General features: G+C 44.7%; 1 protein-coding gene across 2 annotated transcripts; it reads right to left on the bottom strand.

Annotated features, from left to right (window-relative positions):
- Window positions 1-3,613: 3,613 nt before the first annotated feature.
- LOC100281578 (chloroplast outer envelope protein 86) lies at window positions 3,614-7,380 on the bottom strand. Of its 2 annotated transcripts, none has more exons than NM_001368322.1 (3): window positions 7,284-7,366; window positions 6,983-7,107; window positions 3,614-6,269 (listed from the first exon to the last, which is right to left on the bottom strand). In NM_001368322.1, exons 2-3 carry the CDS (start codon window positions 7,098-7,100, stop codon window positions 4,033-4,035), a joined length of 2,355 nt encoding a protein of 784 aa, NP_001355251.1. In that variant the 5' UTR covers window positions 7,101-7,107; window positions 7,284-7,366; the 3' UTR covers window positions 3,614-4,032. The 2 variants fall into 2 exon arrangements, with proteins under 2 accessions (NP_001355251.1, XP_008647813.1); XM_008649591.3 differs by having other exon boundaries at window positions 3,629-6,269; window positions 7,209-7,380.
- Window positions 7,381-12,977: the final 5,597 nt, after the last annotated feature.

Here is a 12,977-nt window from a genome sequence, read left to right as displayed (position 1 = left end):
TAGTATGGCCCTTGTCCTCACCACAGAATAAGCAGTAGATCTTTCTAGGCTGATCCCCAAATCTTCCCCTGAAGCCCCTGGCGCCTCTGCCTCTTGGAGTTGGTGGCCTGAAAGAGCTTTGTTGTTGCCCCGAAGATTGTGAGGTGTATTGCGACCTCTGAGGTTGACTTCCTTTGTCGTCACTCTGAGTGGAATTATGGATTGACCTGACATGCCTCGGGTGGATTCTTCCTCCGAAGCCCCTGGTCATTTCTGAGAATCTGTAAGCTTCCTCCCTTCCTTGGCGGAAGTCGTTGTCAGCCCGGATGTATTCATCCATCTTCTGAATCAGCTTCTCCAGAGTTTGTGGGGGCTTCCTGGCAAAGTATTAAGCCATAGGTCCTGGCCGAAGGCCCTTAATCATGGCCTCAATGACAATTTCATTGGGCACTGTGGGCGCTTGTGCCCTCAATCGCAAGAACCTTCGGACATACGCCTGGAGGTATTCCTCATGGTCTTGCGTGCATTGGAACAGAGCTTGAGCTGTGACTGGCTTCGTCTGAAAGCCTTGGAAACTGGTCACCAGCATGTCCTTAAGCTTCTGCTACGACGTGATAGTCACTGGCTGAAGAGAAGAATACCATGTTTGGGCTACATTCCGGACTGCCATGACGAAGGACTTTGCCATGACTACAGTATTGCCCCCATACGAAGATATAGTTGCTTCGTAGCTCATTAGAAACTTCTTTGGGTCTGAGTGCCCATCATACATGGGAAGCTGAGGTGGCTTGTATGACGGGGGCCATGGGGTAGCCTGCAGTTCTACTGCCAAGGGAGAAGCATCATCAAAAGTAAAGGTGTCATGATTAAAATCATCATACCATCCATCTTCGTTGAATAAGCCTTCTTAACAAAACTCCCTGTGTTGGGGCCTTCGTTCTTGTTCATCTTGAACAAGATGGCACACTTCTTTAGTAGCTTCGTCGATCTTCCTTTGAAGATTAGCCAGCCGCGTCATCTTCTCCTTCTTCCTTTGTACTTGTTGATGGATGATTTCCATGTCCCTGATCTCTTGGTCCAATTCCTCCTCCTGGAGTGTTGGACTGGTGGCCTTCCTCTTCTGGCTTCGAGCTTCTCGGAGAGAAAGAGTTTCCTGGTTTGGGTCTAGTGGCTGCAGTGCGGCAGTCCCTGGCGCTGAAGCTTTCTTCGGTGGCATGACGAAGGTCAGTGCTTGCCGAAGGTGGTCGAAAGAGTTCACCGGAGGTGGGCACCAATGTTGGGGACTTGTTCTCAAATGCTATGAGTTAAGAACAAGGCAACACAAAATGTTAAATGTTAATGCCCTTCGTCCTTTGAAGCATTATTTCCCTTAGGATATAATGATCTTCAGACGAAGGTTATGAAGGACATGCCTTCACAAACGCGGTATATGTTAATAAAAGAAGAAGCATATGAAATATGAGAGACATCATAAACAATCATATAACATTATTAATTCATTCTCATCATATTATCCTGGAAAGACAGAAACAATATTGAATTACAAATGTACCTTCGGCTTGATAGAAGGTAAAAGTACAAGCGTGACGCACAAGCGAATACAAGTCAGCGTGAACAGTACGAGGTTACTGTTCATCTATTTATAGGCACAGGACACAGCCTGTGAGAAATTACATTCATGCCCTTTATATTTACTATTGATTTATAGACAAATCTATGAGGACTAGATAGACTTTTCCCCTTTAAGTCAGTTTCTTTTTTCGCTATTTAGCCGAAGCTCCCTTGCACGTAGCTTCAGAGCAACTCCAACCTTCGTCACGATCATGCTTTTTACATCGTACATGCTTTTAACCCGAATCCAAAGGTACCTGTTCATATGTCACACTTGGAAGATATTGTTTAAATCACGTTTTTAGGACCTTTGGAGGACGAAGGCCCCCAACACTATCACACATGGGTAACTGAGGTGGCTTGTAGGATGGTGGCCACGGGGTAGCCTGCAATTCTGCTGCCAGAGGAGAAGCATCATTGAAAGCAAAGTTACCTTGATGAAAATCATCGTACCATTCATCTTCGTTGATTGGGCTTTCTTGACAAAGCTCCCCGTGTTGAGGCCTTCGGTCTTGGTCATCTTGAGTGAGATGACGCATCTCCTCAGCTGCTTCGTCAATCGTCTTCTGAAGGTCGGCTAGCCGAAGCATTTTTTCCTTTTTCCTCTGTACTTGCTTGTGAATTGCTTCTAAGTCCCTTATCTCCTGGTCAAGCTCCTCCTCATGAAGTGTTGGGCTAGTAGCCTTTCTCTTCTGGCTCCTAGCTTCTCGCAAGGAGAGAGTGTCCTGATTTGTGTCCAGTGGTTGCAAAGCAGCCCCTGGCACTGTTGTCTTATTCGGCGGCATGACGAAGGTGGATGCTAGCCGAAGGTGGTCGTACAGGTTCACCGGAGGTTGGTGCCAATGTTGGCCACTCGTTCTCGAATACTATGAATCAAGAACAAGGCAACACAATCGTTAAGGATTAAGGATCTTCGTCTTCCGAAGCATTATCTCCACATGGAGATAATACTCATCAGACGAAGATCACAAAAGACAAACATCCATTATTTAATATATGAATGGAAATGCGAAAGGATAAAGATGAAAATTGGATCTTCATTAATTCATTTATATTCATGTTCCATAAAATGTAAATGAATATTAAACAGTATTGATATTACATTGATACCTTCGGCTTGCTCGAAGGCGAGAATGCGGGAGAGTGATTACAATTCATCGTGAACAGTACGGTGTTACTGTTCATCTATTTATAGGCACGGGACGCAGCCCGAGCTAAAGTACATTTATGTCTTCAACATTTACACATGATCGTAATACAAGTTATTAAGGACTAAGTAGTCCTTTCCTCTTTCGATCATCATCATTATTCATCATCTTCATTGCGAGCCGAAGCTGTCCATCTGGTGATAGCTTTGGCGTTTATTCTTATCCTCTTTGCATGTATTCATCTTGTGTGCCTTCGTCATAAGGTAGAAACTTGTATCTTGAAGACGAAGTTTTCTGTAATAGCTTATGCTGAAAACAAATGGTTAATTATGTTTTTGAGGACATTCGGAAGAAGAAGGCCCCCAACACAAATTAGTCTAAATAATTATATTGATCATCAACATCAAAATCACTTAAATAAATAAGTTGCGGTCCATTTTTCTTACATAGGCGTATGTATCACCTGTATTGATGACATGATTCAGAAAGCTAAGTTATAAGACCAAATTGTACTTAACAAAGTTTTTGGGTTTTTTTTTTGGCAAGTGGAGTTTGAATTTGAGACGACACAAGTTATAAAGTAAATAGGTTTATGTGGTCCGAATGAGGTGACAATCACTACACCAACACATGGACTTCAAAGAATCAAAGGTCTTTTTCCTTCATAAGCATGCTCTCCATTGTTTTCACACCTTGTATGGAAACCAATGTTCTTAAGGCATCGCCTAGGCGTTCAGGCGCTCGGAGAATACTTGGTGTCTTGCCCGCATAGACGTTGCCTAGGCGCTAAGGCGGTGATCCCATTTGCTTGCTCGCCTTACCACCATAAGAACACTGATGGAAACCAAGAATCAACTATATGATACTTCTATTGCAAAACAAAAACCATGTGATGTTATAGTTTCCTCATTTATACAGATAAAGGTTGTATCCGTCTCTGAGCAGTGAAATCTCATCACTGAGACCTTTTAAAATTGGAAAACAGAAGCTTGGTAAGTAAATAAACATTCCTATGCAAGTAATAAACTAAATAAACTTTGTGTGATGTTAAAACTCAAAACGGCGTCTGATTACATCCTTAAAACCTAAAAAAATCGCTTATGGGCAGAAGGAGCTCTTCTCATGGAAAATGCCTCCTTCATACATTATTTATACTCATAATTGATATACAAGAATTCTGTACAAATTGGAACTCTAGATTGACAGGCGCCTTAGGTTAACATAATTGCAGCAAATCCTGATGACGATGAGCATCTAAAGCATGCAATCATTGTCTTTTCCTTGTACCTGTTATTTAGTCATCCAAATTGGTGCCAATCTGTTGCTCATCTTTATTATCTGCTGCTGATCTTCTCCTAAGAATGAACTGGATCAAGGAGACAACTGTTATCAAAGCTATCTCAGCGTGGTCTGATGTGCTAGTTCTGACGCTGAGATTGCCCAAATTTCTACTATTTAGGTTAGCGCTGACTGATATTTTTGATCCACGGCCCACTCGGAAGTCTGACTGAAGGTTGGCCCCAATTACGGTTTCCTTTTCAAATGACAAAGCAGAGACCGCGGCAGTGACACTCCCTTCCCTCACAGGGTAATCTTTCCCCCTTGCTGTAATCTCCACACCACCTCCATGTGCCACCTGCCCACAGCCAGACATCCTACCGGCGTTGGCTACCAGTTTAACTCGTCTCCCAATGGTAACAGAGTCTTCTAACTTAGCCCCAGCAAAGTACTTGTTGCCAAACTTAGTAACAGAAATGCCACCTCCAATACTGTTCCAAGGCAGATTGTGGAACTTGGCATCCCCATGAACAGTACAGACCAAATCTTTGCTTGCCGTCTGCATATCCATACCCCCCATCAAGGAGCAGCCTCTCTGAGCATTGTAACTTACTGAACATTCTGAATGGATATACATGTCTTCCTTGTCCTTTCTCATCTGTCCTGTAATTGCCGCAGAGACATTCTTTTTCAACTCTTGAGATGCTTCAAAATTGATGGCATCGAACCCAATATCATGGTCCCATCCTTGTGGATCCAAAACTGGTCTAAACAACTGATCATCAGTTATAATGTGACGGTAACGATGCACAGGATAATCAGAGTCAAAACTTAGTGGAATGTCCATATCTGACATGTGCACAATCTCTGGGGATGCACTCTCATCATAATCATCACCAACTTCATCACTCTGAGCTTCAGTAAGCTTTTTCCTTCTGATTCCTTCTTTCCACTGTTTCTTTAGGTACAAAGTCTCACGGTAGTCCAGTTCGTCAAGATATGCAGACTTCTGTTCATTGGTCAAATTTTCATATTCAGATTTCTTTAGAATGCGGAAGGGTGGTAGTTGATCATATTCATCCTCCTCATCTGACATTTCTGTCAATTGACTGTCAATGGCATCTGAACTGGATGAAGAGTGAGGCTTAAGAAGTGAAGAAAGAAGATGAGGCAGCGAAGGCAGCCTGGTGTTTGCTTGTGACAGTAGGAAGCTATCTTGAAACTTAAGCAAGGAATTTGCTTCTGTCAGCAACTTGGTTGCCCCACACAGCAGCAGCAGTTCTGATACCCATACCTGCCCATTTGGTAAAACCCTTTCACCCTTGGTGTTTCGTCTGCACATTGGATGATTGTCTATGAGCACAAATGGATTATCCAACTGCGTGTTGGAAACTGCAGCCTGGATGTGACGCTGCACCACATTCTTGCAGTAACGCGTATAAGTATCATATTCCAATGGGTAACCATCTGGTCCTTCAGGAGGAGATGAGGAACAGTGAGTCATTACAAGGACAGTATTGAACCACATTGGAGACCCCAATATGTCAGTCATAAGCTTCAGCAGTGGGTAATCACTGTATCTGCTGTTAATATGGTCCAAACGCTCAAAGTATAAGATGATATCAGGTGGGGATCGCTTAATGAAGTGCTTGACAGAATTCAGAATCTTCATGTTCCTCCTTTGGCCATGGTAATGAGACACCAGGCCAGGTGTGTCGATGACTGTGACTCTTATTCCTTTAATTGTTCCTTCAATTTTCTTTATCCTATGAGTAGCAGGAACCAGAGCATCAGTAGCAACCTTCCTCTCATCAAAAATTGAATTTATTGTGGCACTCTTTCCCACACCAGACTTCCCCAGAAGAAGGATTTGCATTGAGACATCCAGATCAGGCCCACCCGGTGCTTCCTGCTGTGCTGCTATAACCCTAGCTTTGTTGATAGCTAGGTTTGTTCTCCTTGCATCTGATTCACTGGCTTTAATCAAATTTGCAAGCTGCAATCTGTACAGAACCTGTGCAACTACATCAGCACTGGGAGACACTCCAGTCCTGTATACTAACCGCAGAAACTTGATTTGAAGCGCCTCGACTTTCATCAGTGGATCTGACTTCTTATTATCATCATCTTGTTGAACAATACCAGAATAAATTGCACCACTACCAGAGTTGGCTGTGACCTCTGACGCCCGCATATCATTAGAAGAAAATGTATTGGCAGTAACAGTATCTACAAAGTCATTGTGTGCTGTACCTGAATTATAACATTCATTAAGCAAGCCACATTAAAATTATTAAGAACAGGAGGATAAAAAATGTATCATAGAATTTAAAATATGCCCACATGTGATGAAATTAAAAATGATAATTAGCAAGAGGGTCCTTGAGGACAGTATAGGACACATCAGGATGTAGCTGACAGAAAAAAAGAAGCAATAATTTTTTTTTGGTTAAGAGCACATCATGGGGTTGCAGTAACACATACAACGATGGAAGCTGAAAAACCAATGTGTTCGCTTTGTCCGTTAGACGTAATGATTAGTATGACATGCTAAATTCCCAATATAATAGTAAAAGCCCTATCCCTACAAAAAATCCTAAAACATGCTAAAAACCTAATATGAATAGCCAAAAGATTAAGCCAAGCACATTGCCAGACCAACCCGGAAAGGCAAAAACCCTCAGTCCCATCGCAAGCACACTAGCCTCTCCTGCAAGCCCCAGTAATTAGGCCCGTGTGATGGGAATGGCGAATAAGAATGACATGCAATAGGCCATCTGGTCAATTTATCCGGTTCCATATCATATAACTGAGGGCTAGGTTTTAAGCCTAACAACATCAAGACTATTTTCAGCAACAGCAGACTAGACTACAAGATGACATTTCAGAGAAACAAAAATTCCAAGTCTATAACCATGGGGAACGCCGTTGTTGAAAACAACAATCACCAGGGAAAGGGAGCGCACCATGAGCATCACCCTCGGAGGCGCCGTCATCAGCACCGGGGGAAAGCGCGAACGGCCTGGCGGACAGCAGCGAGGAACCGAGCCGGTACGAGATCCAGTCCCTGAAGTTCATCAGCATACTTCACCTGCAGAGGGGGGTAGAAGAAAATCAGAGAACAAATCTGCCCCAAGTTAAAGAGCGAGGAAACCCCAATCTTTCACCCTCCTCCCCGTTCTCCCACTTCACCTCGTAGCGGACTGCCGAATCTCCCGTATAATAAAACCAAGCAGGGACATCGCAACTGGCCCGAGCTCGACGTACCTGACCGGAGCCCGACAAGAACGCTGCGGCGGCGTTGGGAGAAGACGAGGAGAGGATGTTGAGATGCGGTGGGTCTATTCGTTTATCCCCTTTTTTGCGTGGCTGGCTCAACCGAGCGAGTTTATTGCTATTACAGTTTGGCTCCTCCATAAAAGTTTATTGCTATTGGCTCCTCTCTTTTAGTATAATTAAAATCTATTGTCTATTATCTATGTCTATTACTACTCTATAAGAGTCAATTACTACTCTATAAGAGCTTAACAAGGACGTCCATAGGGATACCATGCTAGGTCCACCTTACGATACCCCTGTCGCAACCTACCTCTCGCGCCTGCCTGTCGTCCTCCCCCGTCTCCCTGTCGGCCCTCGCCGCTCACCTCATCGCTTTTTATGATTTTCTCGCTCCTGCACCCCTATCCTTCGCTCCCTCCTCCCCCCCCAACGCACGCGCATCGACGAGGACCGGCAGCCGCGCAGCAATCCGCCGCCGCCACTCACTACAAGGAAGCCTGGGCGCGGAGGCGCGTCGCGGTCGCCGCCCTACTCCTCGCACTCGCCTACGCCGGGGGGGGGGGCTGCTCATGTTCTTGCTTGACAAGAGGCTATCCGCTGACTCCGTGGGCGAGGCGGTGACGGGAGGCCCGTGCCTGGCAGTGACGGTGGCCTCCTCCGTCCGTCCCCGCTCCCTCCCCAGCCCCGCGGACGTGCCCCCTCACGCTTAGCCTGGGTTGGTGTACCGCAACCACCTTGTGTTCGAGCGCCTCTAGCCGGCCATTCTCATATATCTTATTTAACAATCAGTACTTCTCCAATGCTCAAGAGATCAATTTACTCTTAAGTAGCAAACTGTCTCATAGTTGTATACTTTGTCAAACAAGGAATCTAATGCTTGTAGTTTAAGCTTCTTTTTGTTCCAAATAAGCAGGCTTTGAATAAAATCACCTGGAAGTTAGTCAGTAAACTTCTGCTATTTATTTTATTTTTAAATAAAAAATTTAGGCCTTATGACTTCCCTCGCAATGTGTTCACATGCAAATTACCTTATTGCATTGCCTACTTTTGTCCGTTGTGGGAACCAACCTTTGATCATTTATCAAATGATTTTGCTTTTAACATTAACAAATTATCGTTTTCCATATGCAGCTAATGACATCACATTACCGAAATTCTGGGGACCCATGGGTGCCTTGTGTCAACAGTAGGCTGCCTAGATCAGGTACCATTTTGAAACCTGTGTACGGTTTCATTTCTTAATAACTGGCCGAACATAAATAGCCAAGGCATGGGTATTGTTGGTGCCGATCTAGGCGCCAATCACTGCGTTGAGAACCGGCGGCGGTGCTCTCTGCGGAGGCGCGGACGGTCCGCGGCCAGGGGCCGAACGGTCTGCGACCTGGCGCAGGGCTCGGTTCCCTGCCTGACGGGCTGGACGGTCCGCGCCTGGAGGCCGGACGGTCCGCTCGTGCGTAGTGGTGACGGAGTTCACCGGCAACGCCTGGATCTCACTCCCGGGAGGGACCCCGTCGGGGAGGAGAGATCCTAGGCTTATCTAGGGTCGGCTGGCCATCCTAAACACCTCTAATCGACGTAGAGCTAAAGAGAAGCAGATAATTTGGGGTAGGGAAAGGCTAATCTAGGGCTAAACTAGAACTACTCCTAATGCCTAATGTAAAAACGAGATGTAAACTGATTATTGATTCCATTGTTCATGTTTAATCGGTCGTAGTCCTCCACATATATATATATAGAGAGAGAGGGGAGGTCTGGATTCGTTACAATCCGTATCCCGAGCTAAATTCGCGGTTTTAGGTAACAAACCCCGCAAGAAACTCGGAACCCTAACTGATCCTACGCACACGGACCGTCCGCGCCACCAGTGCGGACTATCCAAACTGCGGATCGTCCGGCCTCGGGGCTGGACCGTCCGCGTGGCCATTTTGCTGCTCAACATATGTCCCCTGACTTATGGCGGAGCTAAGCGAACCAAAAGCAATTAACTCGATGTGATCATATCGGTTTTCTTAGGCATCTTGCCACATACTAGGATGATATTGCTTAAGGAAACGCCTATTTAACGCCTTGGGAAGTCTTTGCCTTGTAATGTTAGCAACAAGTAGGTGTTACCAGACATCACATGTGTGACTTTGTAAGGGCTTTCCCAGCTTAGCGACCACTTCCCAAACTTCCGGTCTTTGCTCCTTAGAGGCAAGATGGTCTTCCATACTAGGTCGCCTACCTGGAACAATGTAGCCTTGACCTTTTTGTTGTAAGCTTTGGCGACCATGATCTTGTCCTTTTCTATTTCTCCTAAGGTTGTCACTCTCTTATCGGTCACTTCATCAATATTGTCCATCATTGAATTATAATAATCACCGACAGTTAGATCATTTTTCTTGGCGAACCTGACAATATTTAAACTTATCTTTACAGGCAACACTGCTTCCTGCCCATAGATAAGCTCAAACAGAGATACTTTAGTAGCACGGCGTTTAGATATTCTATGAGCCCATAAAGCTTCAGACAAAATCTTATGCCAATGCTTAGGATGATCAGATATCTTCTTTTTTATCAGGCTAATCAATGTTCTATTACTAAACTCGTCCTGTCCATTGGCGCATAATATGGAGCTGAATTGAGCAATTTAATTCTATATAATTCAGCAAACTCAAGTACCTCCTTTGACATAAAAAAAGCCCCTTGGTCTGTAGTCAAAGTCTGGGGAATGCAGAATCTATGAATAATATGCTCAGTTATGAACTCAATTACCTCCCTATGTGTCATGTTCTTCAGAGCAACAACTTCAGTCCATTTGGTAAAGTAGTCAGTGGCAACAAACATGAACCGATGCCCTTTTGATAATGAAGGATGAATCTCTCCTATAAAGTCCAATCTCCATCCTTTGAAAGGCCAAGGTTTAATGATAGAATGTAATTCGGCTGCGGGGACCAACTGTAGGTTGTCGAATTTCTGACATACTTGGCATCCTTTGTAGTACTTGAAACAATCAGCTTTCATGTTAGGCCAATAGAAGCCAGATCTTCGCAATAACCACTTCATCTTTGGAGCCGATTGATGGTTACCACAAATCCCCTCATGTACTTCAGCCATGGTTAATATAGCATCACCTGGGCCCAAGCATTTAAGCAGGACATCGTTGACTATTCGGTGGTAAAGTTCATCGCTCATTAAAACATACTTGAAAGTTGTATGCCGAACGTTCCTATCCGTCCTAACACTGGATTTTGTAGGTAATTAATTATGGATGTCCTCCAATCAAATGCATCACCTATGTTATCAGCCGAATCAATCAGGAGAACTTTCCTAGCACCGGTTATTAGATTTTCGGTGTTGTGAAATTTCTTTCGCTTTATCCGATAACCTGATGCATCCTGTGCTAAATTGTTAGCTCTGCAATTCTCAACCCTGGATATATGCCAAATGTTGAATTCGTCAAAAGAATGAATAATGTCCCAACATTTTCAAGGTAGCTATTTAGAGTACCATCTAAGCATTGATACTCTTCTAATATCTGTTGGACAACCAGCTGAGAATGATCAAATGTGTTCACATGTTTTACTCTCATACAATTTAGAAGCTCCAGGACAAAAAAGAGGGCCTCATATTCGGCTTGGTTGTTAGTGCAATAAGTTTTAATCGGCTAGAGAAGTCGAAGGATGCGTTACTTGGTGAAACAAGCACGATGCTAATTCCTTGCCCTTCATTGCAAATCGATCCATCAAAATATAAAGTCTAGGGAGTAACAGTGAGATATGATATGTCTAGCTCATGATTATCATCAACCCTGTTGGGGTCTGTCGGTGGGAAAATCCTCCAGCCGGGTGGCGGAATGCACCCGCCCTAATCCTAAGATGAGGAGGGGGCCTAAGCGCTTGCCTGATTGGTGAATTTTGGATGAACACAAGAACACTCGAGGGTTTATAGTGGTTCAGGCCGCTGGAGCGTAATACCCTACATCTACTGTCCGTAAGTTGTATTGACCATGTCCCTTGTAACGCTATGTCCCCTCCCTTTTATAGTTTAAGGGAGGTACATACAAGGATGCTGAGCTCCGACATGCGGGCCCAGGAGCATAATGGAAGGAATACATTATGTGAATAATTAATGCTGACATCACACAAAGATCTTTGCTGGACGCTGTGTTGCTTCTCCAACTGGCTACTGCCACGTCTTGCCATGTTCGCAGGTGGGTGATGGCTTGTTGAAGTAGAATACGGAGTAGCCTGGTACGCCTGTTGTGCATAGAGGCGTATAGGTGGAGCCATTCAGATTCCCTCCGCCTTAGTAACGCATGAGTAATCAGCAGGAGTCATGATGACTGCAGTCCATGCATCATTGATAGTGTCGGAGAGGGAATTCTCCGGCCGGGTGGCGGAGTGCACCTGCCCTAAATCCTAAGATGAGGAAGGGGCTTAAGCGTTTTGCCTGTCTTGCTAAGCGATCACCGAACACAAGAACACGCGATGATTTAGAGTGGTTCGGGCCGTCGGAGCGTAATACCCTACTCCACTGTGTGTTGGATTCCTATGGAAGCTTGAGAGCTCAGTCTATCCATGTGTGAGTGTCGGAGTGTGTGACGGAACCTCCCAAGTCATTAGGCCCACCTACAGTTGTCCTTGTCCCACGGACCTCACACAACCCTGCAGGTGCACCTGATCACTTGATAAGTTCGGTATCTGAATTCCTTACCTTCCCAAGAGCGTTTCACCCGTCACGCAGACATTACAATACATCGGAGATACGAAAGTGCGGAAGCAGTTACAATAACTTACTTTATTGAAAAGTAAGATAGAGTTATATAGTTATAGACCAGAATAGAATATATGAGTGCTGAGTATTATTATTACATAACATGGGAGGCAAAACCCCCTCCCAAATAAGTAGTAAAGAGTTTTTATTAACGGAGGACCTTTCCTCCTGCAGCTTTAGTCTTGATTCTCTATAGCAAAATTGTTCCCCTTTTGTAGGTCTACAAACTTGATGTAGTGACCTAGGGCAAAAACTTTATAATTTGAAAGTTACAGAGTTTCAAAGTTGGGCCAAATGCACTGAAATTCAGACTTAACTCCATAGGGCTTAAGTAGGGCTTTTTGCAAATAAGTCCAATTCACATCTTTTGACTTGGGAATCCCCAATTATGTGAACCATATGACTTAAGGTACCCTAGGGTTTTACTTATAACATGTCACATCAATACAACTTGTTTGAACTTTTTGCCTAGTGAATGCATTCTAAGTGTAACAATCACATGATATGCCAATGCTTATGATGTTATGCTCAAGTTTTAGTGACAGTAACACCAGGGGTGTTATAGAGTGTGTCCGTCCCCTTGTAACGTTGCATGCCTCCCCTTTTATAGCTCAAGGGGGGCGTACAAGGGTGTTGAGCCCCGACATGTGGGCCCAGGAATATAATGGATGTAATACTTGGAGTTGCTTGGAGCAATCTTCTTGCACCCTGACATCTGCGATCTGCGTGGTATTGGCATGCAGGAGAAGCTTCCCTGGCAACGCATAAGTGATGATGGCCACAGTGCACCTTGCAGCACGGGCGTACTGTTAGGCAATGGACTGGATAGGCACGCCGCCTGCATGATGGCCTGAAAGCCGCCTGCCAGCTGAGTGGACAGGTCACAATAAATGCTGAGGCGGCACATCGCCCGTCAGCAGGGTGGAC

This window comes from Zea mays, chromosome 6 (genome assembly GCF_902167145.1).
Source record: "Zea mays cultivar B73 chromosome 6, Zm-B73-REFERENCE-NAM-5.0, whole genome shotgun sequence".
Lineage (NCBI taxonomy): Eukaryota > Viridiplantae > Streptophyta > Magnoliopsida > Poales > Poaceae > Zea > Zea mays.
The sequence above is the reverse complement of the archived record's forward strand: the minus strand, read 5'-3'. Positions and strand labels throughout refer to the sequence as shown.

Coding starts and splice junctions, on each gene's coding strand:
- LOC100281578 (XM_008649591.3), bottom strand. CDS start 7,100: ATGCTGATGAACTTCAGGGACTGGATCTCGTACCGGCTCGGTTCCTCG. Junction 6,270..6,982: donor CTCCGAGGGTGATGCTCATG/GTGCGCTCCCTT, acceptor GTTATAATTCAG/GTACAGCACACAATGACTTT.